General features: G+C 43.1%; 1 protein-coding gene across 3 annotated transcripts in view; it reads left to right on the top strand.

Moving 5' to 3' along the window:
* The first annotated feature begins 1,100 nt into the window (after window positions 1-1,100).
* Window positions 1,101-27,327, top strand: part of TM9SF4 (transmembrane 9 superfamily member 4) — a 52,583-nt gene continuing 26,356 nt past the window's right edge. The window contains 3 exon segments of one of the 3 annotated variants that reach the window (NM_001098077.2): window positions 1,101-1,340; window positions 20,689-20,802; window positions 25,929-26,028. In NM_001098077.2, coding sequence (NP_001091546.2) covers window positions 1,326-1,340; window positions 20,689-20,802; window positions 25,929-26,028 — 229 coding nt within the window. In that variant the 5' untranslated portion in view covers window positions 1,101-1,325. 3 annotated transcript variants of the gene reach the window in all.

The following is a 27,327-nucleotide window of genomic DNA, read 5'->3' on the forward strand; positions in this document are numbered from 1 at the left end:
CAGACGTCTTTAGACCCAAAATGATGGAAGCAGAAACTGCCAAGTCTCTTGAGGCTTAGACCCAGAACTGGCAGTCATTTGTATCATATTCTGTTGGTTAAAGCAAGTGATGTGACCAGCCAGATTCAAAAGGAGGAGAAATAGAGGCAACCTCTTGGTGGGAGAAATAGTATGCTCATGAAAAGATGGAAAGATCTGTTGGCAGCCTTGTTTGCCTGGCAATCAACCATAGCCCTGCTCCTAGGTGGGGATCAGAGTTCAACAACCCTCTGCCAAGAGATAGGACTAGACAAGAGAGCCTTCTGAGTAGTTTAGCATGATGCTAAATGCTGCAGCACACAGATGTTCAATACGTGATATTGACCACTATCAATCTTTCACAACTTTTCCTAACAGTTGCAGATAGCACTGTTACTGTACCTACCCACTTTACAGTGATACATGGACCAACTGAACTTTCAGATCTCTACCAATTTTAACACTACAACTTCTTGAGTCCCCTTTTCTAGCTACTGGAAACTGAGGCTTAGGAAGGTGGAGTGACTTGCCTCGAGTCACACTCTTAGGTAACAAGGTGAAGTCCATATTCAAGCTGTCTCCCCCCCAACCCCCGACCCCTCAACTAAAGACACTGCGTTTTCTTCCTCCATTTAGTAAGTAGTGTATTGGGCACCTACCATATGACTGAAGGAGTAGACATAAGAGTATAATGACATTTATTTAATATTATTCAACATTAGTTAATTGGATTGTTATCATTACACCTATAATGAAGGTGTTAAAATAGTCTCCTCCCCATTTCACAGATGAGAGTGAGGCAAAGCAAGGTTAAAAAAAAAAAGGACAGTACCCACATAGGGATTAGAGTCTATTGGAGACAATACTGGATAGCCAAGCAAATAATTAAATACATTAATTACAAACCATTTTGCTAGTGGAGCTCTGGTACGGATCCCACTCAACCAAATCAAAGGGCTCAGGTAACCCGGGCAACGGATCTTCCTGCCAATAGTAAAGATGGAGCCCACAGAACAAGCACCTTTACGCACACCGCTATTACCCACAATGCAGTGTCAGCCGGGGAAGGAGCGGGGGTCTGCCAGGAGTTAACATGGCTCCCGTAGTTACACCACCCTGTCTTTTCACTTAACCAGCGACCTAACTGCCCAGACCAGGCTACCGATCAGGAGCTAAGTCTTCTTTGCACCTCCACTCACCGCGACCACAAGAGCGACTGAAACAGGGCAGCACCTCGCGGTGGTAAACTCCGTAACCAAGGAAACCCTACTTCCGCTGACGTCATTACGGCGACACGTGGATCCAAGATGGCGGCGGCGATGGTGAGTGAAGGAGACTCCGGGAGCCGGAGATGGAGCGGGCCGCTCTGGGGAATCCCAGGACTTCCTGGCGTCCCATGCTTGGCTCGATCCACTTCAGGGACCCCTAGCTTAGGCCTGAGGGACATCCCTTATTGGGCTTGTCTCCCCCAAACTCCCCGTCTCCAGCCTTTGCCCCGCACTCAGGCTTGTCAAGGCCCGAAGTTTTGGGGGAGGCTCTGGGTCAGAGGAAAGATCTCAGCTACTACCCTAGGTGGTTCCTATTCCATTCTTGGTGTTTGCCTCCTGTGACCCCCATTTCCCAATTTTCACTTTGCAGTCCTCACCCCTTCAAAGAGCCCCCGTTACTCCCAGTTTTGCTCCTCCCTCTCACGTCTGTACCCTGCTTTCTCCGCCTCCCCGCCTCCCCACTATCTTGACCAGTCCGCGGATGCATCCTCACCTCTTCCAGCCCGAACCCTGTGTCATATCCTTTCTAGAGCCCTGTCCTCACCTCACTTGTCCCCACCGCGCACCTGTCTTGACTGCCGATACCCGGAAGCATGCCTTTACCCCTATCCCCCACCCCCAGCCCCCACTGTCAATCCCCATATCCTTCTCTAATTGTATCTCTTCTTCTCTCAATTCCAGTTCCCTGCCTCTCTCCTAGGGATCTTTTATCCCACTGGTTGTCAGACTTTCCTGTGCGAAAGACTTGTGGTGTGTGGGGAAGCTTGTCAAAAATGCAGTTTCCAAAGATTCTAATTCTGTTGGCCTAGGAGATGCCTAGCAATCTACACTTTTATAAGCACTCTAGTGATTATGATGGAGGTGGTCAATTGTGAAAAGCACTATGCCAGTGCCGCCTGGCCCCCTCCCCTTCACATGCCCCTACAGGGCCACACAGCTCTTTAGGATGAAGTGTTTGTGTGGATAAGGGTATGTGGATAAGCTGTACCCGGAAAGTGGGTCAGAACTTGCTGGCTTCTGGTATAGAACGCTGGAAGTAGATCTGTGAAAAACTGGCCCTTTCTTCTTCCAGAAGGTCAGCTCACATTCTGCTTGTCAAGAGACCAGAACCAAAATTGAAGTCACTTAGGCCAGAGAGATTTTGTACTGTTCCTATATGTTGCTTCCTCAGATAATTTCATCCTGGGAGTGCACACAAAAGACATTTGACTTTAGTAAAGAAATATTCTTGTTTAAATTCTTTGGTATTGATTTTTTCCAAGCAAAGATAGGTTACTGGCTGATAACAAATTCCCCTCGTCCTATTAACCAACTGATAAATTGTCCTTTTTGTTTAATAAGGGATTCCTTATTTAGAACCTCAGAGGTCATGTAAAAGACTTCACAGCCTTGCCTGATATCTGTGGTCTTAGACCACAGAAAAAAATCCCAAATGTGGTATGTTGAAACCAATTTTTTTTTTTTTTCTGGACCACTTTCAGAACAAGAATGGCATAAGAACTTAACATGAACAGGAAAAGTCACACCCTCTTTTGCCATAGGGAAGGAGTTCAGTAAAGTGGCATTTATAGCATTGCACTGGGAAATTCTTGCTCTGTTCTGAGGTTTTAAGAGGTAATAAGTTAACATATGTCTGGTACACATTTATTTAATCAACAAATATTTGAGTGCCTGCTTTGTGCCAAGACTTAGGGATGTACTGGTGAGTTACAGGGTCAAGGTCCCTGTGCTTGTGGACTTTTTCTAGCCTGAGGAGACAGTCAGTAGGTCAAATACATGAACAAGGTAATGTCAGATAGTGTGAAGAGGGCAAGGTGACGTGGTAGTAATTGGGGGGTGACAGGGTGGTGCAACTGCTTTGGATTACGTGGTCAGAGAAGTCTTCTCAGAGAAAGTGACGTGAGTTGAGACCTGATTGACAAGAAGGACCCAGCAATCCAGAGAGTGTTCGAGGCAAAGGAGATGGCAAGTATAAAAGACCAAGGTGGGAAAGAGTATGTTTGAGGAACACAGAAGGCTGGAGGGGCTGAAACATGGTGAGGAGTTGGGGGTGGGGGGGAACAAAGAATAATACAAGATGGAATCAGAGAGAGGCAGGAAGAGCTGTATTTCTAGAAACATGCCTGTAATTGTGGGTTGTAGTCTACAGTTTGTAATCTGTGGACTGCATTTTGAAAGACTGTTCTGTTACAGTGCTTGCCCTTCCCACACTTTTCAGAATGTTACATTGAGGGACCCAGCTTGTTCTCAGCCTGCAGAGAAACCATGGAAAGGCATTTGGATTGTATTCTAAGCACAGTGGACGGCAAAGTGATTTTGTGTTTGTTGTGCCACCTGGGAGTATCATCCTCTGCTTTCATGATGAATACTATAAACTGATTTCCAGAAACTGAGAGTGTAATGTGTACAGGAACCCACAGAGGCCACTTTAAAGAGGGCACATGAGCAGCTTCATGTTTGATGCAATAGTGAAAAGTCACAGAAGCACATTTATTACCAGGGGATACTATGTGTGACAGGCTGGGTGGGCAGATAAACTTGAGCTTGGTCTGTGTGAAGCCCTTTATTATACGGAAGTCAGAACAGTCCCCGCACCCTCGTACAATAGGTGGTTTCACAACTGCTGGGGATGGAAGTGTGTGGGTCTGCTTTGGGGTGTCTGGGTGTCTGAGGCAAGTCATACAACCAAAGAGGAACCTAGCTAATAGACTCAGTGACTGTGGGAACATGTTGGCTTTTGGTTTTTTCTTTTATTTTAAAAGTTAGGGCTGTGGGTGCAAGTTTCAAGTGGTATTTATGGATTTTTACCTCCCTCCCTTTCCTTAGTGATTGGTTCTTCTTCCCCACGGGTCGGTTGCCACCTCCCAGATCTGTGTTAGCACAGTGGGTGTTTCCTAAAGTTCCCCAGCTAGGAGTAGATGGCCGATGTAAACTGAAGTTCTCTGTAGTTTTCCTGCGTTCCTCCTGCCCTGGATTTAGATGACTATAAAGTTACATGATACCAAGTTGCTCTAGCTGGGTCTGAGGTGAGGAGCAGGCCCATATCTCATCCTTTATAGAACTGTTGATATGGAATATGCTTTGAGGAATATTGTTTTGGTGGAACTTGGGAAGTGTCCATTGAGGACATTTGTAGACATCTCAGGAATCTAGAAACCTCTGTTTGGAAAATAAAACTCTGTATTTCTCTCACACATTGTTCATGCTGTTTGGGGTTTTAATGTTTTTTTCCTTTTTATTGGATTATAATTCATATAACATAAAATTCACCCTTTTAAAGTTTACAGTTCAGTGGTTTTTAGTATATTCACAGAGTTGTGCAACCTTCACCACTGTCCACCTCCAGAATATTTTCATCACCCCATTAAAAAAAATCCATTAGCAGCCACTTCCCACTCCCCCTTCCCTCCAGTCCCTGGCAACCATTAATATGCTTTCTGTCTGTATAGATTTTTCTGTTCTGGACATTTCATATAAATGGGGTCAAACAATATGTGGTGTTTTATTATCTGACTTCTTTTTTTTTTAAACAAGGCATAATGTTTTCAGAGTTCATCCATGTCATAGCATGTGTCAATATTTCATTCCTTTTTATGATCAAATAATATTCCATTGTGTGGATAGACCTCATTTGGTTTACCTTTTCATCTGTTCATGGATTTGGGGATTGTTTCTACTTTCGGGCTGTTATGAATAATGTTGCTGTGAACATTTTGTGTGCAAGCTCTTGGGTAAACATCGGTTCTCAGTTTTCTTGGGTGTATACCTAGGAGTAGAATTGCTGGGTCAGTTCTCACTGTTCTGAGGTTGAGTTTGATCCAGTCCAGAGGCAGGGGAATGGTCTGAATGACCTCTAGCTTCCTTTGATCAAACGAAAGCGGTGCTAGCCAGTTCCTTCCTTCCACTATCCCCCTCGCCCCCTGTCCTTGGGTCAGTTAGAAGCACAGGAATCGTGTTTTGTGATGAAGTCTGGCTGATAGAGTTCTGGGACAGAAGGCAGGAGGCCTGGACTCTGCCAGCAGTCCTGTGTGTGGCAAGTTGCTGTCTCCCCGGGGCCTCACCTGTGAATGGCCATTGGCTCATTGAGGAAGAAGCAGCTGGGGCTTAGTCCCAGCACTGCCACTGATCTATCAGGTGGCCTGGAGCAAATGACTTTGGTGTTATTCGTCTGTTTCAGCACAGGTTATATGTGAAATGAAGATTTAGACTTGAGGATTTCTAAATTCTTCAATGAAATTTGTAAAATCTTCAATGAAATTGAAGATTTAAACTTGAAGTTGAAAAATTTGTGGCTTAGAATACTTGGATTCAAGGTGATTTTTGCTAATATGCCTATAAATCAGATGGATTTTTTTTTCCGTGATCTTAATCCCTGTGGTCTTTCCAGGCTGCTGTCTGTTGGTTGCATTGTCTGTTCTCTCCGCTTGCTCCACGTGGCACATGTGTTCTGCAGGAGCCACTGTGTCCTTAGAAGCCGAGGCGCCAACACCAGTCCTTGGTACAGATGTGTTTCTCTGAGAAATCCCTTTAAAGGAGTGCCCTTAATCCCCCCAGGAAGTCCAAGGAAGGCAGAGGCGGCATTAAGTTGCCTCTTGGTTTCTCTTTTACAACTTGGACAAAAGTTTCCCTTTGATCTCAGTGAAAAAGAAGCAGGTCACAGAATGTTGAAGGTTGAGTTTTGATCTCTGGGCACTGGCAGGAAGGTGGGAAGGACTCAGGATGAACAGGGCCATCTGGCCATAGGCGAATGGTAGGAGCCACCTACCGCCCCAGACCTGCTTTGATCCTTGAACCATTTGCTGACACTGATAGTTCTCAAGTGGGACATGGTTTCGGACGCTGGGACTTCTCGGTTCTGCCCCATTCCTCTTCATTGCTTCCTTCTCTGCTCTGTACCATGACTTCTCACCTGTTCCCACGCATTAAAATTGACAGATCTCCCAGCGTTTGAAATCTGAAGGTTTTTTGTTCAGAGGGTATACTAAATGGTACTGGCAGTTCTTAAAAAACAAAATCAAATCACAAATTGGAGCTGAATTCATAAGCCAGTTTAGAAGGGAGTCTGGGTGCCCTGGCCAGTCACTTAGTATCTTTGGGCCTCGGTTTCTAATGAAGCAGATCTCGTGCTGTGAAGTGACAGTTATGGAGCTCATCTTCACATGGCGTTGATTGGGGCTGGGGGGCGAGGAAGAGAGGTTGGCAGGCACAGGACTTTACATTTTTTTCCAGTTAGTTGCCAATATTTAATAATTGGGAGATTTCACATTAAAAAAGTTCTGGATTTTCATTTTTTTCTTGAAAATTTGGGCCCAAATTTCCCATAAAGAACATTCCCCGTGCAGGACCCAGTCTTCCATACCTTTTGGCTTATTCCTTAGCGGCATCACCCAGTAGGTAATTTGCATGGCCCTTCTAGGGGTTTGAATGAGCAACCCCTGAATGAGGTGGTCTCTATAAAAATCTTCCTATTTTTGACATGTGGATTCAAAAGCAATATTTAAAGTTTGTGGTAATCCCCTAGGTTACCTAATTTTGAGGGGAAAATTTCTGTTCACAAGATACATGTCAGTTGATAAACCACATGTCCATCCATTATTTCATCTAATCGTTACAAAAACCCGTTTTACAAATGAAGAAACTAAGGCTGGGTCTAAGCTCATGGCCTGGAATCTGACACTGATTGGTTTTATGACTTCAGGCCAACTATTTGGTTCTTTAAACCTGTTACTTAAAGCAAAATTTTTTTTTACTGTGGTAAAATAGACATAAAATATATCATTTAAACTATTTTATGTGTACACTGGCTTTGCATGTACAGTGGCATTACGTGTACACTGGCATTAAATACATTCACATTATTGTGCAACCATCAGCACCATCCATTTCCAGAGCTTTTTTGTCTGGATCAGTTTTCTTATTTTTAAAATGAGGATGAGACTCTGAAAGAATTGTGATGATTAAATGAAATGCGAGATGAACATGCTGTAACTTTCCTGCTCCAGGGTTTGAAATCTTTAGGAGATGAACTGTCTAAGCCTATTGCTTGGGCTAACAGAGTATATAATAAATACCCAAGGGAGGGGGGAAGTTCCGTGCATTTTTAATGTTTTATTTCTGCACTTTCTGGCCTCAAGGTCTGGGTCTAGAAGTCTTTTGCTTGGTGAGGGTAATTATTAGTTTCGCCTGGACTTTCACACAGTTGGTTGTTCCCTACCCCCAAAGAACACTTTTGAGTCTTTGTGTATGTCTCTGCCCAACAAATTATTTTTATGTTTTTGGCTGCGCTGCATAGCTTGTGGGATCTTAGTTCCCTGACCACAGACTGAACAGGACCCCTGCCCTGAAAATGCTGAGTTTAACCACTGGATCGCCATCTTTCTCCACTCTTGAAACAATGTATGAGCTACTAGTATTAGCTCCATTTTATTCCCGAAGAAGGAGAAGGCAATGGCAACCCACTCCAGTACTCTTGCCTGGAAAATCCCATGGGTGGAGGAGCCTGGTAGGCTGCAGTCCATGGGATCAATAAGAGTCAGACACGACTGAGCGACTTCACTTTCACTTTTCACTTTCCTGCATTGGAGAAGGAAATGGCAGTCCACTCCAGTGTTCTTGCCTGAAGAATCCCAGGGACGGCGGAGCCTGGTGGGCTGCCGTCTATGGGGTCGCACAGAGTCGGACACGACTGAAGCGACTCAGCAGCAGCAGCAGCAGCACCCCAGTAGTTACTCAGTGTCTATGGGTTCTGAAAAAAAGGCTACATTTTGAGTCTCCTGTGGCTAATTTTGGGTCTGGGTTTGTTTATTTTTCTTCCTGAGGTCTTTAGCTCCATGGAGGCTGCTTGGTAAGTGGTCTTTGGCTGTCATTGGCTTTCGTTCAAGTATGGTTGAATTCTTAGGGAGCTTTAACTGATTAGGTAATTGATTTCAGTTAACTGTTGGCAAACTGCCCCAAAGTCTTTTTCTTTATTCTCCCCGACCCCCACAAATCTGGGGAGCAGTTACTGAGTGATCTTGAAATGATGATTATATCTTTGAAAAGGAAAAAAAGAAGAATCTAGCTTACTCTTAAGGGAAGGTGCAGCTTTTACAGCAGGAAAGGCATGGAATAGGAATCTGAAAGGCTGTTCAGATTGGCCACACTCTGTACTCAGATGCTGTTTATGGGAAAGAAGACAGCAAGGCAGAGGGCTCCAGAAAACAAAAGGTTAACTTCTGGCCACAGAGAATATGAGTAAATGAAAAGTTTTCAATTCTCAGGGGAAACTTCCTATTTTCTTTGGAAGAAGTTAATTGTTCATACCTTTCAAACTGGGTGGTGCAAAGTTGGGTGTGAGGGCGTGGTGAAGGGTACTTTTGGGTCCTAATAGTTCTTCATTTGGCTGTTGTTTGGGAGAAGTTTTTCTGTGTGCCCAACCCCCAAGAATAAAATAGGGAGGGCAAGACCTTGATTCTTAGGTCTCTTGAGCTTTATAACCTTCCTAGTCACCCATATCTTTGCCAGAGATGGAGTGTCAGATCACAATGCAAGGGCTTCTAGATTACCATCACCTTGTTCCTTGACATCCCACCTCTGCAGCTTTGTGACTTGGAAACCAAGTAAAGCAAATGACATTGAATGGACTGGTTCACCTCTCCTGTGACTCCTACTCTGTTCATGGGTCTGAACATGCAACAGATGTTTGCTAAATACTTAACTGACTTTTCAGACAGTCTCATGTGAGAGTTTCTGGGGATCAGTTAAAGATTAAAGGAAGATATAAAGGGATTTAGCAAGAAGCAGGTACTTTGCTTCTTCCTAATTTCCTTACAGAAATGAAATACGTGTCAAACATCCTCTATCAGGCAGTCAAGGACTACAAAGGTAGGTAAGTCAAATAATCACAAAAAGTTGAAATGGGATCCGGTACAGAGTTCTTTAATCAGGGGCCTGTCAACTTCTAGGTCTTTGATTTCCTTGGACTCATACGTCATATTCTGCATTTTGGAGTGTTTTTTCCTGGGAGCAGCTTCTGTAACTTAAGATTCTCAGAGGGATTTGCAACACTTTCCCAGGATTAAGAATGACTAATCTGGTCTGGTTCAGATCACACACCTGGCTCCAGAATCTCCATGGCATCATTCTTACCTTATAGCTGCCATTTTCTGCCCATCTTCAGGGGAACTTGCCCAAAGGAAGTTCCAGAGGAAACCTTCCCCTTCCTAAAATGTCAGTGTATTTATTTTGAATATAGGTTATCCATATACATGGAAAAAAAGCATAAATGTTACAAATGAAAAGAAAGTCACTCAGCTATCCCCTATCCACTCATCAGGTGTACTCTGATTTTTTTAATATTTCTCCAGAACATTTTTATGTACATAAAACATCTACTTTTAAAAAAAATCTACTTAAAAAAATAATATGCTTTTTAAAAAGTAGATGTTTTACATACATAAAAATGTTTTTTTGCTAGCTTTTCTGTCCAGGTCTGTGATCCGTTTTGTTAATTTTTGTACATGATGTCAGGTTCCTTTGGGACATGGCTACCAAATTGTGCAAGCACCATTTGTTGAAAAGACTGCCGTTTCCCTACTGAATTGCCTTGGCAACTTTGTTAAAAGTCAGTTTACTGTAAATACAAAGTTTTATCTCCAGACTTTTAATTTTGTTCCATTGTCCTCTTATGCTTATCCTTATCGCACTGTCTTCATTACTGTAGCTTTATAATTGCTTAGAAATTGGTAGTATAAACCCTTTAGTTTTGTTCTTTTTCAAAGTTATTTTGGATATTTTGGGTCCTTTGTGTTTCCAGGTAAATTTAAGGATCAGTTTGTCAGTTTCAATAAAAAAGCCTGCTGGGATTTTGATAGGGATTGCACTGAATCTATAGGTTAGTTTGGGGAGAATTGCTATCCTAACAGTACTGAGTCTTCCATTTCAGTATGGAATGTCTCTCCAATTATTTAGATATTTTTCACTTTTCTTAGCAATGTTTTATGGTTGTCAGGATACAAGTCCTTTTTAAAAGCGTTATTCCTAAATACTTTATTCTTTTTGAAGCTACTGTAGACGAAACTGTTTTCTTAATTTTATTTCGGGGTTGTTTGTTGCTAGTGTGTAAAAATACAAGTAATTTTTATATATTGATACTGTAGTCTGTGACCGTGTCCAACTTGTTTATTAGTTGCAGTAGTTTTGTGGATTGCTTAGGATTTTCTTGATATAAGATATGTGATCTGCAAATAAAAGGACTGTTTTCTTTTTAATCCGGATGAGTTCATTTTTAGCTTAGAGTGTATTACTTGCTTTTATAGAGCAATGCCGACTAGAAATGACAGAAGTGGACGTTCTTGCCTTGTTCCTCATCTTAGGAGGAAGCATTCAGTCTTTCATCATCAAGTGTGATGTTGGCTGTGGGTTTTTCAAAGCTACCATTTATCCGATTGAGGAAGTTCTTTTTTATTCCTAGTTTGTTTAGAGTTTTTATCATGAATATGTGTTGGACTTCATCAAGTGCATTTTCTGCATTAATTGTGATGATTGTATAGTTTTTGTTTTTTGTTTATATGATGCATTGCATTATTTGATTTTCAGATATGAAGCCAACATTGCATTCCTGGGCTAGAACCCACTTGGCCATGATGTGTAAACCTTTTCCTGTATTGCTAGATTCAGTTTGCTAATGTATTGTTAAGGATTTTTCCGTTTGTGTTCCTGAGGAATATCTATCTGTAGTTTCCTTTTCTTGTGATATCTTTGACTTTGGTACATTCTTTTTAAAAACTTATTTAGACAAATGAGATTATAGTATATGTTGATGTACATCTTTATTTTCTACTTAATAATTTATGTTGGCAGTCTTTCAGTAATAATCCTGCCTCCCACTTAAGTGTATATTATGCTAAATTGCTCTCCCCAAATTTATCTATATCTAGTGTATTCAGATTTTTTTAAACTTTTTGACTCTGATAGGTAAAAAAGATGTCATTATTTTCATTTGCAGTTTTTAGATTCTGAATGATGTTGAGCATCTTCTTGTGTCTGACCATTTGAACCTTTTTCTCTTTAACTGCCCATTCTTATTCTTTTGGGTTATTTGTCTTTTATTGGTTTGTAAGAGTTCTTGGTGTATTGAAGAAATTAGTCCTTTGTCAGGTGTGTGCGAAATATTTTTATTCAAATTGTCTTTTTTTACAATGAATTTTTTTTTCATTATCTTCCTTTCTGTATATTCTCCTTCTCAATAGCATCTGGATTTTGTTTTCTTCTTAGAAAACTTTTCATATCAAGATTGTGTTAAAGTATGTCTATATTTTCTTCTAATATTTCTCCTGTTTCAATTTATACATTTCTTTCCTGTCTTCTTCAGTGCCAAACAGGTTGTATAGCCCTGTATTTAATATTTATTAAAATTAGTCTGCCTTCATTATTTTTCTTTTCAAAATAATCCTGAAGTAAAAGATAATTGTGAAACTGACTACAGTGATTCGGTTATTAGTAGAAAAGCATTGAATTGGGGGAGGGGCAAGGAAGGCGTAGTATTGCAGAAGGAAAGAATTAGAGGAGGGTAAAGGGAGACAAAAAGCAGTTAATCCGTGGCATCAAGTTCTTCTTTGGATACCTCTAATCATGACCTAAAATTATCTCTGAGCATGGCCTCCACAGTGGGGACAAACTTCTGATCACCCAGCTCTGCCAGGTTTGGTAGAGCTGGACCTTCTGTACTCTGCAGATAACTTGCTGTGTGACCATGTCACTTCCCCTCTCTGGCCTCCTGGATTATGTGACCCCCTAGCGGCTTCCTTTGGGGCTCAGATGGTAAAGAGTCTGCCCACAATGCAGGAGGCCCAGATTTGATCCCTGGCTTGGGAAGATCCCTTGGAGAAGGAAATGACAAGCCACTCCAGTATTCTTGCCTAGAGAATTCCATGGACAGAGGAGCCTGGCGGGCTGTAGTCCGTGGAGTCACAAACAGCTGGACCCGACTCCACTTTGACGTTCAGATTCTCCAAGAGATGTCTTTAAGGGGCCCAACTCGGGCTGGAACTCCGCCTTGTTTTGTTCTACCTTTAGGCTGCTTGGGGTGGTGGACCATCCCATAGTTTCAAAGGAATCATGAATTTCTTGAGTTTCCTGGGAGATCATAAGGCTTCTGATTCACTTTCCTCACTAGAGTAGGGATATCACCTTCCTCCTCCTTCCTTGTCACCTGCTTCTCTCTGTTTAGCTCTGGTTATGGCCTTTTCCTTAGCTAGGTAACTCTCTTGTTGGAAGTTTCCTTAGAATGAGCATACATCTTCCTCCTTGCAGTGTGCTCATTGGTCCTGCCTTCCAGTGCAACCCAGAGCAAAGCCACTCTGCCTTATCAAGCACACTTAATGTGTACTGTACTTAGTCCTTACTACCATCATCACTGTAGCACCCTGCCATGAGTGGAGTATTAGTTTCCTAGTTTCTTATTACAATTGAGAAACTGCAGGTTGGGCAGGTTCTGTGTCACTTGCCCAAAGTCACACAGCTAGGAAGTGATGGGTCAGGACTTGAATTCTTATCTGTATGACCCCCAGAGCCTGTGCTTTTTCCACCGCACCCATGGTTCTCAACGTGTGATCCCAAGACAAGACCAGCAGTTCCAACATCTCCTGGGAACTTATTAGAAGAGCAGATTCTCAGACCCTGCTCCGGAACTACCAAAGAAGGCATTCTGGGAGGTTAGACCCAGGAATCAGCTTTAATAATCCCTCCTGGTGATTTCCTTGCCTGCTCAAGTTTCAGAACCGCTGCCTACCATTTCTGCTCCCCAACCTGGCTGCTGCTTCCGTTCACGTCTGACCAAGAATTTATAGGTGACTTCACTTATCCTTGTTAGTTGTCAAATCTAGGGCTGAACATTACAGTGTCTCTGGAGCAGAAATGTGCTGCACACATATACACCCTCCCTCCAAATACATACATGTACTCGGTTACCAGAGTAATCTTTACAACTGCAGATATTCCTTTCCTCCTTCAAGTTCTTCAGAGTCTCCCCAGTGCACAAAGGACGAAGCCCAGACTCCTCAGTGTGGCTTTTGTGTGATGTATCCCTTACGTACCTTCCAGCCTCCTGTCTGCACAGATCTATTCATGCTTTCGACTCACAGGATGATCCATGAACTAGAAGTGTTGTCATCACCTGTGAGCTTGTGAGAAATACAGACTCTCCACCCCTACCTCTAGGCCTGCTGAATCAGACTCTGCCTTTTAACAAGCCCTCCAGGTAATCTATATGTACATCAAAGTTCCAGTAGCACCAACCTACACCTCACCTGCCAAAAACTCCTTATGGTTGCCCCCAGGCCTTTGTCCCTGTGTTTCACTCTTTATGGAGCACTCCCGCCTTCCCTCTCCTTTGCCTTGGAGTAGACTTGAATGCTTAGATTGACACCGCACCCCTCCAAGACTGGGCCGGCTTGTTGCTGCTCTTGTGTACTCCGGAGCCTCTTAGCTGCTAGGATAAGATACTATGCCCTCCGTAGCAGCTGGGACCTAGAATTGCAATTGGCTGATGACCCCCAGCTGGCTCTTGGGGGTGCATTCTGTGAGGCTGGCACAGTGCCTGACAAATAGTAGGTGCTCAGTGTAGTGAACTGCTTTGTGTTCTGGTTAGAGCATGGACCTCGGGGAGAGACTGCTTTCATCTCTGAAATGAGAACAATAAGAGTCTCTGCCTCATACGGTTGTTGTGAAGATTAATTGCGTTGTTGCATGAAAAGAACCTAGAACTGTGCCTGGCACATGGTCTGCTGCTGCTAAGTTGCTTCAGTCGTGTCCAACTCTGTGCGACCCCAGACACGGCAGCCCACCAGGCTCCCCAGTCCCTGGGATTCTCCAGGCAAGAACACTGGAGTGGGTTGCCATTTCCTTCTCCAGAGCATGAAAGTGAGAAGTGAAAGTGAAGTCACTCAGTTGTGTCCAACTTAGCGACCCCATGGACTGCAGCCCACCAGGCCCCTCCGTCCATGGGATTTTCCAGGCAAGAGTACTGGAGTGGGGTGCCATTGCCTTCTCTGGCACATGGTCAGTGTCCAGCAAATGTTAGCTGACATTGTTATCACTGTCTTCATTACATGTGCATCATCTTATAATGCAGCTCACCTTCCTGAAAAGAGCATACTGTTTCTCTACATTCTGATCTTGAGCAAGTTATATAATCTGTGGGTCTCAGGTTAACCGGTAGTCATCTGGGAAATGGTGATAGAAATCCCCAGGTAGTTGTAGTTGTGAGAATGGTGTGAGTCAGTGTTGTAAAGTGCTTAGCACAAATCCGGGACTTGCCACAGGGAAGAGGCTGTACCACAGTGCCTTGTACTTACTTTTAGGTGCTTAGTGACTCTGTTACTTCTTGTTGCTTTTTAATGTTGTTTTCCGCCAAGGTGGGTATTTTCCATCTTTTTGTTTGTTTGTTTGTTTTGTGTGTACTTGCTCCATTGGTTTGAGACTTTGGAATAAAAGTATATTGAAGTCTTTCAGGATTTGCTTTTCATTCTTGTGCACCCTGAGGTCTCATGGAGCCCTTCAGTTCCCATGGGCAGTGTCTCTCTGCTAAGATTAGAGGACTCTGTTACAAAAGAACTGGAATAACTTCTTAGATTTAATTGGCTTGATAGCCATAAGAGATTATAATCATCTGCCCTGGCCTCAATTGACAGTTATCAGATAAGGCAAGTCTGGTGTTGAGCTTCCTAAGAAGGGAAATTTAGAACACACACACATTCAGTTCAGTTCAGTTGCTCAGTTGTGTCCGACTCTTTGCGACCCCATGAATTGCAGCACGCCAGGCCTCCCTGTCCATTACCAACTCCCGGAGTTCACCCAGACTCACGTCCATCGAGTCAGTGATGCCATCCAGCCATCTCATCCTCTGTTGTCCCCTTCTCCTCCTGCCCCCAATCCCTCCCAGCATCAGAGTCTTTTCCAATGAGTCAACTCTTCCCATGAGGTGGCCAAAGTACTGGAGTTTCAGTTTTAGCATCATTTGTTCCAAAGAACACCCAGGACTGATCTCCTCTAGAATGGACTGGTTGGATATCCTTGCAGTCCAAGGGACTCTCAAAGAGTCTTCTCCAATATATATATATTTAAGTTTTATTGAAGTATAGTTGATTTACAGTGTTGTATTTCTGCTATACAGCAGGGTGATTCAGTTATATTCTTTTTCATTATGGTTTATCACAGGTTGTTGAATATAGTTTCCTGTGTGGCACAGTGGGAAACTCGCAATCCTTTCTTTGCTTTTCCCTTGGCAACTACAAGTCTGTTCTCTGTATCTGCGAGTCTGTTTCTGTTCTGTAGACATGTTCACTTGTGTCATATTTTAGATTCCACTTGTGAGTGATATCATATGGTATTTGTCTTTCTCTTTCTGACTTATTTCATTTAGTGTGATAATCTCTAGGCCCATCTGTGTTGCTGCAAATGGCATTATTCCATGCTTTTTTATGGCTGAGTAATATTCCATTGTGTGTGTGTGTGTGCGTGCGTGTGTGCGCACGCATGTGCGTGTTCATATACACCACATCTTCTTTATCCATTCATCTGTCCGTAGACACTTAGGTTGTCTCCATGTCTTGACCATTGTAAATGGTGCTGCTATCAATATAGGGGTGCATGGATCTTTTTGAATTATAGGCTTTTTCTGGATATATATCTAGGAGTGGGATTGCTGAATCATAAGGAAACTAGTTTCTTTGAGGAACCTTCAAACTGTTTCCCATAGTGAGTGCACCAATTTTCATTCCCACCGCCACCAGCACTGTAAGAGGTAGAATGCATATATTTTTGATTAACAAGAAATAATGATGTTAACTGTGGGCTTTTCATATGTGGCCTTTATTGTATGGAGGTAAATTCCTTTTATGGGCTTCCTTGGTGGTTCAGGCAGTAAAGAATCCCCTTGCACTGTAGGAGACCTGGGTTCGATCCCTGGGTTGGGAAGATCCCCTGGAGGGGGGCATGGCAACCCACTCCAGTATTCCTGCCTGGAGAATCCCACGGACAGAGGAGCCAGGTGGGCCATGTTCCATGTGGTTGCAAGGAGTCAGTTATACCTTTTTTTTTACTTTGAGAATTTAAATCATGAATGGATGTTGAAATTTGTTAAATGCTTTTTCTGAGTCTGTTGAAAAGTTTGTTTTTTTTTCTCTTATTTTGTTAATGTAGTTTATCCCATTGATTGACTTACATTTGTTGAACCATCCTTATATGATGGGATTAAATCCCACTTGATCTTGGTGTACAGCTACTTTTAGTGAGGTGTTAGATCCAATTTGCTGGTATGTGGTTGAGGATTTTTACATCTGTGTTCATCCAGGGTACTAACCTATAGCCTATAGTTAGTTTTCTTGTGGAGTCTTTGTCTGCTTTTGGTATCAGGGTGCTACTCATCTTATGAGTTTGGAAGTGTTCCCTCTTGTATTTTTGGAAGAGTTTAAGGATTAGTATTAACTCTTCTTTCAATGTTTGTTAGACTTTACCTTTCAAGCCATCTAGTCCTATACTTTTTCTTTGCTGGGAGATTTTTGATTACTGATTCAGTCTCCATTTTATTCAATTTGTTGACCTATAAACTTTCACCATAGAACCTTATCCTTGTTATTTCTTAGGCTTCTGTTGTAATGTCTCCTCTTTCATTTCTGATTTTGAGTTTTTTTCTCCTTAGTGTTGCTAAAGGTTTGTCAGTATTAGCTTTTCAAAAAACCAACACAGTTCTGTTATTTTTTCCCTATTTTTTAAAAAGTCTCTTTTTAATTTATTTCAACTCTAATCTTATTTCCTTACTTCTTCTAACTTGGGCTTCAGTTCAGTTCAGTCGCTCAGTCGTGTCCGACTCTTTGTGACCCCATGAATCGCAGCACACCAGGCCTCCCTGTCCATCACCAACTCCCGGAGTTCACTCAGACTCAGTTCCTTGAGGTGTAAAGCTGGTTTGGTTTTTAATCCATTCAGCCACTCTGTGCCTTTTGATTCCGAATTTAATCTGTTTACTCTCCAGGTTAGTCTAATGTGCATCATGGTTGAGAACCACTATCTTAGATGTACAGATAGGCTATGGATATAATAGATGTCTCGAAGAGTCTCAAAGTAGGTCCTTGGATGGGTGGGAGGTACCACGAACTCCTTAAATTTGAGAATTTGAAAAAAAAATCAGTTATCAAGGGGATATAGCTAAGATTGCTGCTAAGTCACTTCAGTCGTGTCCAACTCTGTGCGACCCCATAGACAGCAGCCCACCAGGCTCCCCCGTCCCTGGGATTCTCCAGGCAAGAACACTGGAGTGGGTTGCCATTTCCTTCTCCAATGCATGAAAGTGAAAAGTGAAAGTGAAGTCGCTCAGTCGTGTCTGACTCTTAGCGACCCCATAGACTGCAGCCTACTAGGCTCCTCCATCCATGGGATTTTCCAGGCAAGAGTACTGGAGTGGGGTGCCATTGCCTTCTCCAGTAGCTAAGATTAAGAACCATAGTATTCAACCTCTATGTGAATGAACGATTTTATGTTTTTATAGATCAGAGGTTGCTTGATGCTTATTATTAGCTTGTTTGATAAGGGTTTATTGAGTAGTCACATTAAGAAAGCCAGACAAGTGATTCATGTAGGTGGAGAGAGAGCAGATACTTAAACCATAATACAGCATGAAAAGTGCTGTATTATTTAACACAGTGGTGTGTTAAACAAGTACAGATTTAAATATTTGTCAAGTAACTTAAGTAGCCGTCTTTGAACATATATAGATGTGAAAGTTCATTTGGGTATTAGGTAGTTTCCAATTTCTTGCCTTTAGTGTTGTCATAGAGATATTCACAAAGAGCCTTAAAAAATAAGGAAAAAAGAGAATAATTCCTCCTGTGGAGATCTGAGGAGTTCTTGAATGAAGAAACATTTCCTACATGGGACCTCCGAGTGTAGGTAGGACTTGAATAAGGTGAGAGCAAGTGTCGGAAGCACCCTGAGCAAAGCCCTTGAAGGCAGCCTCACTTGGGCAAGTCTGCTCACAGGGACAACCTTAGGGTCTTCCTGAAGGCTTAGAAAGAAACAGTGGGAGTTGCTGATGGAAAAACATCTTGGAGCCAGCAGGTGGAGTTCCTTCCATACCAAGCTAGAATTGGCTCTAACCCAGGCGTTCGGAACAGTGATGTTTTCTTTTGCCTAATTTATTTCATTATTTTTCTTAATTGGTATAAATTTGTATAAGCCCCTAAGAAAAACTGGAAAATACAGATCTGTTGTGCTTAGTTGCTCAGTTGTGTCCAACTATTTGCTACCCCATGGACTGTAGCTTGCCAGGCTCCTCTGTCCATGGGGATTCTCCTGTCAAAAATACTGGAATGGGTTGCCATGCCCTCCTGCAGGGCATCTTCTTCCCAACCCAGGGATCAAACTTAGGCGTTCCGCGTTGCAGGCAAACTTTACCATCTGAGCCATCAGGGAAGCCCAATTACAGATATACAAAAAAGGAAAACATTGCCTCATTTTCTCAAACATAACTTAAAAAAGAGGAGCAGATCTTGCTGAGCAGGGTTCTATTCCCTAATTTTTCTACTTAAATCTAAAGCTCAGATATTCCTACTGAAAAAATACATCATCCTATTTAATGACTACATAAAAGGATACCCCATAATTTGACCCATTCCACTAATATTGGATATTTTACTGTTGTAAGTTATGAACTATTTCACTAGTTTAAATAATCCCGTGGTGAACATTCTTTTATGTACATTTGGCATTTTGGCACATTTTTCTGAACATACCTAGAAGTACTGGGTTGTCCAAGAAGTTTGTTCGAGTTTCCTGTCCGAGCAGGGTCAAAGAGTGTGCAATTCTGGGGGGCTTTTGTTACAGAGTATCAGATTACCCCCAAAAAATGTTTCAGTTTATAATCCCTCCAGCCATATGAGAATATCAAAGCAGTGGCATTTTAATAGCTAAAACTGACAGTATCATCTTGGTATGGTCATTAATTCTAAACCAAATTTCTGAATTGCTTTTGGTTGCACAAATACTAAGAATCTTGCATATTATGGAAATCATCCTTTGCCATGTTTCACCTGTTGATCCTTCCTCTAAGATAAATTGTTCTGTGGTTTGTTGATGGTATCTGGATTACCTGTTTTCTGCATCATTTTTGAAAATATAGAGTTAGCTTATTATTTTTAATTGACTTTTGGATGACAGTTTATATGCCAGTAGTACAGGATTTGTCTTTCTTGCATTTTATTAACTGGAATTCAGGTTCAGAGAGGAATTAGAGGAAAAGAAAGGACAGGATTTATTTCTCTCACACAAAAGCACGCCCAATCTAAGGACTGCCCCGTGAGACCTAGCAAAGAGAGAGAGCCGGAATCTCCTGATGACTGTTCAAGTGGAGGAAGTCCTCCACTTGATGGAGAGGAGGTTGGATGCTGGTAAGTAGCCACAGTCAGTAGGCTTTCTGTCACAGAAAGAAAGAATAAAAGTCTGTTTGTTGTTGTTGTTGTATCAAGGCAGGCCCATGCTTCTGAATGCTTCCCTTTGTACGTGCATAGAGTATCTCCAGAGGGATTTTCAAGGACCTGGTGCTAGCAGTTGTCTTCAGGGAGCTGAAGAAGGAGGAAGATTTGTTTTTCATCGTTGTACCCATTTTTACTGTTTGCATTATTTACTGTGTATGTTTTACTTTTTCAAAATGTTTTAAAATCTAGTTATTTTTTTAAAAACTCTCTTACCCATGGTTATGCAATATGTTAATGTTAGAGGAGACTAGGTGAGGAGGCCATTTAGACAGCTAGTCAGTGGGGGCTTCTCTGAGGATTTGAGAGAGGCCTGAATGAAGTAAGGGATCAGACATGAGCCAGGCAGGCATCTGTGGGAAGGACGTTCTGGAGGAGGGAATGGTGAAGGTGATGGCCCGGAGGGTGCAGAAGGGCTCACCCTCAAGAAACAGTAAGAAGGCCAATGTAGCTGGAGTTGAGGTGGAATATGGGAGGTGGTGGGATCAGGACAGTTTTGGAGATGGCTTGTAGAAAAATACATTGGTAAATACAAGCTTCCTGACAATGGGAGCCCATTGCTGCGTGAAGCAGCAGAATTAACAGGACGCTGTGAGCTTTGTTTCCCACTGGCCTGTGGGACAGTGACACACGTGAAGCAGTGAAAGGAACATTGCTACAGGTGGGGAGCCCTGGCTCCTGTATTAGTTTGCCCTGATGTTAATTACTGTGCTCAGTCTGTGGCTCATTTCTGGAAGTGCAGAATCTGCCTTGTATCACTTTGGGGGGCATTTGGATGGCAGTTCTTGGGGGAGGTGGAGGTAAGATGGGGTCACTTACAGCAGACATGATGGTGCCACAAAGGGTTGTTCACTTCTTTCCCCTGGTCTGACTGCTGCCTCTCTTCTTCCAAGCAGGATTGGTTGCCGTGGTCCCTACTGCTTTTCTCGCTCATGTGTGACACAGGGGCCTTCTATGTTCCTGGGGTCGCACCAATCAACTTCCACCAGAACGATCCCGTTGAGATCAAGGTAAGTGTGTTCCGGGTCTGTGGGAGCCTCTGTGCTGGGCCAGAGGACCTGGGTGCAGGAGCACAGTGAGTGGTCATGTCCCTCTTGTGGTTGCAGAGATCACAGACCAGTTAGCCTGAGAGCAAGAGGGTTCCCAGCTGGAGCTGGAAGGAGTCTGCCCCCGCCACCCCCTGCTCCCCCCACCCCCCGGGGCCCCGCAGTTCCAGGATCTCCTGCTCTCTCTGGGACTCTGTGCGTTCTCTCTCTGTGTTCCCCTCTCTCTTTCTCTTTCTGGCTCTGGCTCTATTTCTGGTTCTTTCTGTGTCTTTGTGTCTCTACTCTCACTTTCACAGGTTTCTCCGTGTCTTTCTCCTGTACTCACTTCTGTGTCTTTCTGTCTCTCTTTCTGTGTCTCTGTCTCTCTACCTGCCTCCTCCTTGGTGACATTTCTGCCTCCCTTTTGGGGCTGTTCCATCCTCCTCTGGGCTTCCCAGTGGGTGCAGTAGTAAAGAATCCGCCAGCCAAGCAGGAGACTCGAGTTCAGTCCTTGGGTCAGGAAGATCCCCTGGAGAAGGCAATGGCAACCCACTCCAGTATTCTTGCCTGGGAAATCCCGTGGACAGGGGAGCCTGGCAGGCTACAGTCCATGCAGTCGCAAGGAGTTGGATGCGACTGAGCACATGTGCACTCACATCCTCCTCTCCGTCACCAGCTTTCTCTGCATAATTCATATCATCTGTGTGTACGCAGCCTATTATGGATTCTGCTTTTTCAGTTTTAGCTTCTGCCAGGATTCTGTGGTTTAGTATTTCTTAACTATGCACTGCATATCTGAGTGGTGGTATATGAGATGATTTTAAGTTGCTGACAAGTATATTTTAATAACTTTTCTTTTAATTATATTAGAAAATATAGCCATTACTTCAGCTCATGATTTCATGACTACCATTGTTGGTTTTCCATTTTTAATCCCGATAAAATGTTTGTTTCTTAAATGAGTGTATTTATCTAAAAATGAATCATACCCAAGCAAATAGTAGAATACATATTAGGTAGATAGGGCAAGTCAGTACATGAATGATTAGGGTTTGGAAAGCATTGTCCTAAATCAGAGTCCGGGCCACCTCGCTTCTTCAGCTTAGGTGCCCACTTCTATGTCAGTCCCTTGTGACAGGGATTATGGGCCAGTAATTTTAAAATATGATTGATAAGGGGCAGTGGACAGGCTGACACCTTGGTTAATGTCTCCTGTAACAACAGACTCTGAGTGGCATTCTCAAAGCCCCAGATAGGGCAGGGGGTTGATGGTGGACCTTTTCGTATTTAGTTTTCCTCAGAATCAAACTCTAAGGTTCAGCTTTGCTACATGAGATTTATTAACTAGGCGCTCAGGGTCAGCACTTGGGAGGGAATGAGGGAAGCAGGACTGAGCAGAGGGAGACCTTGAACTGTGATACAGCAGAGTCCCTTGGAAAACTCTGGCACTGCAGTGGCTGGCCCTGCAAAGCTGTCTCACATTAAGGCGCGAGGACCAGCCACCAGGGGAGGGCTGCGACCTTGTACCAGAGCTCCCAGCTAAAGGAACTCCCCTCTCAGTTCAGTTCAGTCGCTCAGTTGTGTCTGACTCTTTGCAACCCCATGAACTGCAGCACACCAGGCCTCCCTATCCATCACCAACTCCCAGAGTCTACCCAAACCCATGTCCGTCGAGTTGATGATGCCATCCAACCATCTCATCCTCTTTCGTCCCCTTCTCCTGCCCTCAGTCTTTCCCAGCATCTGGGTCTTTTCAAATGAGTCAGCTCTTTGCATCAGGTGGCCAAAGTATTGGAGTTTCAGCCTCAACATCAGTCCTTCCAATGAACACCCAGGACTGATCTCCTTTAGGATGAACTGGTTGGATTTCCTTGCAGTCCAAGGGACTCTCAAGAGTCTTTTCCAACACCACAGTTCAAAAGCATTAATTCTTCAGCATTCAGCTTTCTTTATAGTCCAAGTCTCACATCCATACATGACCACTGGAAAAACCATAGCCTTGACTAGACGGACCTTTGTTGGCAAAGTAATGTCTCTGCTTTTTAATATGCTGTCTAGGTTGGTCATAACTTTCCTTCTAAGGAGTAAGCCATCACCCAAATACAACTGCTCCTAATACTTCTGGATTTTTCTTAGTCTTCTTCTCTGTGCAATGTTTACAGTGTAGTATACTTGGCATTCTCACACTTCTATAAACACCCAGCTTCTTGACTATATCGGTCCCGCATAGGCAAAATAGTTGAAAATTTTAGTTCAGTTCAGTTCAGTTGCTCAGTTGTGTCCAACTCTTTGCGACTCCATGAATCGCAGCACGCCAGGCCACCCTGTCCATCACCAACTCCCGGAGTTCACTGAGACTCACATCCATCGAGTCAGTGATGCCATCCAGCCATCTCATCCTCTGTCGTCCCCTTCTCCTCTTGCCCCCAATCCCTCCCAGCATCAGAGTCTTTTCCAATGAGTCAGCTCTTCGCATGAGGTGGGCAAAGTACTGGATCATTTAGCATCATTCCTTCCAAAGAAATCCCAGGGTTGATCTCCTTCAGAATGGACTAGTTGGATCTCCTTGCAGTCCAAGGGACTCTCAAGAGTCTTCTCCAACACCACAGTTCAAAAGCATCAATTCTTCGGCCTTCAGCCTTCTTCACAGTCCAACTCTCACATCCATACGTGACCACAGAAAAAACCATAGCCTTGACTAGACGAACCTTTGTTGGCAAAGTAATGTCTCTGCTTTTGAATATGCTATCTAGGTTGGTCATAACTTTCCTTCCAAGGAGTAAGCGTCTTTTAATTTCATGGCTGCAGTCACTGTCTGCAGTGATTTTGGAGCCCCCAAAAATAAAGTCTGGCATTGTTTCCACTGTTTCTCCATCTATTTCCCATGAAGTGATGGGACCAGATGCCATGATCTTCGTTTTCTGAATGTTGAGCTTTAAGCCAACTTTTTCACTCTCCACTTTCACTTTCATCAAGAGGCTTTTTAGTTCCTCTTCCCTTTCTGCCATAAGGATGGTGTCATCTGCATATCTGAGGTTATTGATATTTCTCCCGGCAGTCTTGATTCCAGCTTGTGTTTCTTCCAGTCCAGCGTTTCTCATGATGTACTCTGCATATAAGTTAAATAAACAGGGTGACAATATACAGCCTTGACGAACTCCTTTTCCTATTTGGAACCAGTCTGTTGTTCCATGTCCAGTTCTAACTGTTGCTTCCTGACCTGCATACAGATTTCTCAAGAGGCAGGTCAGGTGGTCTGGTATTCCCATCTCTTTCAGAATTCTCCACAGTCTATTGTGATCCACCCAGTCAAAGGCTTTGGCATAGTCAATAAAGCAGAAATAGATGTTTTTCTGGAACTCTCTTGCTTTTTCCATGATCCAGCGGATGTTGGCAATTTGATCTCTGGTTCCTCTGCCTTTTCTAAAACCAGCTTGAACATGAGGAAGTTCACGGTTCACATATTGCTGAAGCCTGGCTTGGAAAATTTTGAGCGTTACTTTACTAGCATGTGAGATGAGTGCTTCATAGAGGCCACCAATTCTCAATCTAACATCTAAAAAAGCTCTGAAACCAGGGTTTTTTAAAATTCATTTTAGGCAAGACCTGACCTGAATTTTTTTTATTGACTTTATTTGTTCCATTTAGTATGATTATTTTTACATTTCTTTGTACAAACAGTCATTGAATGTGGGGTACTACTCCAGACCCAGCTGGGAGGTGTTATAAAACCATGGTATATTATACCACATTGCTCTCTTAAAATTAGAAAAATTCCTAATTCCAAAACAAGAGTTTTAAGTAAGGATTGGACCTGGATTTTAAAAATTATTTATACTTTCAGATGGTGTATGAGGAATGATCTATAGAGTCTAAACAGCAAAGATAATTTTAGTTGCATTTAAAATTTGCTTTTTGCAACATTTTGATTGGTTCTATTTTAGCCATGTTTTGGGGAGTAGTCTGTGGCCGTCACTATTTCTGGAGCTACATTCTTGCATCAGTTCCTAAATGTTCGCCGTCATGGTCTTCTTAAACTTCATCTTTAATGGTTGCATAATATTTAGTTGAATGACTAGTTTATGATTTAGTGACCGGTTTCCCATTGTGGAGCTTTTAGCTGTCTTTCCACTTTTTCCTCTCTTCTTCCGTTGTGCAAACATTTGGTGAGCACCTACTATATGCCTAGATCTGTAGGCATAGTGGTTCATAGGTGAGCAAGATACATATGGTCCTTGCCCTCATGAACCTTAAATCTTAAAGTCCAGTAGGGGAGGCTGATTTCTTTGGGGGGAAAAAAAAATCAAATAATTATATTTCATCAGACATGCTACAAAAATAACTAGGAGTGTTGAAGTAGAGGAAATGGGGAAATTCCTTTGGTAAGATGATTAGGAAAGGACTCAAAGGTGAAGAATTTCAGCTGAAACGCCAGTGGCTCAGCAGTAAAGAATCTGCCTGCAATGCAGGAGGAGACAGGGGTTCGATCCCTAGGTCAGGAAAATCCCCTGGAGAAGGGAATGGCAACCCACTCCAATATTCTAGTCTGCAGAATTCCATGGACAGAGGAGCCTGGTGGGCTACAGTCCATAGGGTTGCAAAGAGTCGAACATGACTGAAGAGACTGAGCATGCAAATGTGAGAAGGAGTCAGAGAATCAAGCAAGGAGGATCAGGGTTCCAAGCTGGAGGCAGGAGAGGACTGGTCAGGCTCAAGGAAATAGAGGCAGAAGACCACTGTGGTTAGAAATGAGGAGTGAGCTCTTTGTTCCTGTAGTGTTTTCCCTCATTTGGAGTTACTTCCTTAGAAAAGATATCCAGAAGTGAAATTATGGGGTCAAAGAATATCAACACGTTAAGGACTCTGAGTATGTGTTGGATTTGGTTGTGATTTTAAACAAAATCTATGATGCAGTCTGAAACTAGTGAGCTGTGAAATGATTCAGAATTGTAGAGCATATTTATAGTGTACCAAAGTTGTGTCTGCTGCAGTTAGTTTGCTTTTTAGATAATAATACCGAGTATACTGAAGATGAGTGGGTACCAGGGAGGATTCTTGAAAGTCCCCTTGATTTCTGGGTTAAGGAATAATGGCCTCTCTTCTCCCACCAGGCTGTGAAGCTCACCAGCTCTCGCACCCAGCTACCTTACGAATACTACTCGCTGCCCTTCTGCCAGCCCAGCAAAATAACCTACAAGGCAGAGAATCTGGGTAAGTTCTTCTCTGGCACTGCTGTTACCCTGTCCCAAAGAGGAACTCAGATCTTTTCATAGTGATAATAGCAGTTAACCCTTAGATAGCACATACTGTGTGCTAGACGCCATTCTACATAGTTTGTTTATATATTGGCTCATTCAGTCCTCATAACATCCCAAAAGAGATAGTTGTATTTATTCCCATTTTTACAGATTAAGTAACTTGTCATTGGTTATACTGTAAATTAATAGCTAAGCTGGACTTGAAATCTGTGTAGTCAGGCTTCAGAGTTGGAGCCCTTGGCTCCTGTTCAGACTAGTTCTTGATTTCCAGATATCCCTTTCTGTCTCTCATGGCTTCTGTAACCTGTTCTCCTTTTAATTAAGAGTGAGTGATTATCTCTGGCCCTGATGGAAGCAGACATCACTATAGTTCTTGCTAAGCTGTTCAGGCCTTGCCTCAAATAATATGTGAAGCAGCCAGCACAGTGTCTGGCATATGTGTTCATAAATAGCAGCCATTTTTTCATTAATTCAAATTTCCATTAATTCAAATAATTCTTCATTTGGTAGAATTTCAGGCTTAAAAGATGTTTGGAGGACTCTGTTTAGGACGTGATTATTAGTACTTACTCTGTGCCTGTCTCACTTTAAGTCCTGGAGATAAAAAATTGGAAGGATGTGCCTCCATCCCCTGACTTTGAGAAAATGAAGAGACTTTCCTCTTCTCTTACAGCTTAGGGAGAGGGAAGGAGAGAACTGGTTATTGAGCAAGCCCCTAAAAGGGCCACCTTCTCCGTCAGGGCTGCACATGGTTCTGATGTTTCCAGAACCTCTAGCCAGCATCTGTACCTACTGTTGGGTATTGAGCATCCCAGGCCAGCTGGGGCAGACCTTGACCTAAAGCAGGCAACACCGCCAGTCCCCAAGTCTTTCCTGATGCTGTTGAACGGAGGTTGATCTCAGGGCCCAAGCTGTTCCTGCTTACCTGCTGCATACCCTTCTTTTCCTGTTTTTTAAAATAATTGTATTGTTGTTTACTTTTGGCCGTGCTGGGTCTTTGCTGCTGTGTGCAGGCTTTCTCTAGTTGCGGCAAGTGGGGACTGCTCTCTAGTTGCTGTGCTTGGCTTTAGCAGTCGTGGCACACGGGCTCAGTGGTTGCATGCGCTCATGGATGCTACAGTGTGGGCTCAGTAGCTGTGCATGGGCTTAGTTGCACTGCAGCACATGGAGTCTTCCCAGACCAGAGGTCAAACCCACGTTCCCTGCATTGGCAGGTGGATTCTTAACCACTGGACCACTAAGCAAGTCCCGC

This window comes from Bos taurus, chromosome 13 (genome assembly GCF_002263795.3).
Source record: "Bos taurus isolate L1 Dominette 01449 registration number 42190680 breed Hereford chromosome 13, ARS-UCD2.0, whole genome shotgun sequence".
NCBI classification, from domain to species: Eukaryota; Metazoa; Chordata; class Mammalia; order Artiodactyla; family Bovidae; genus Bos; species Bos taurus.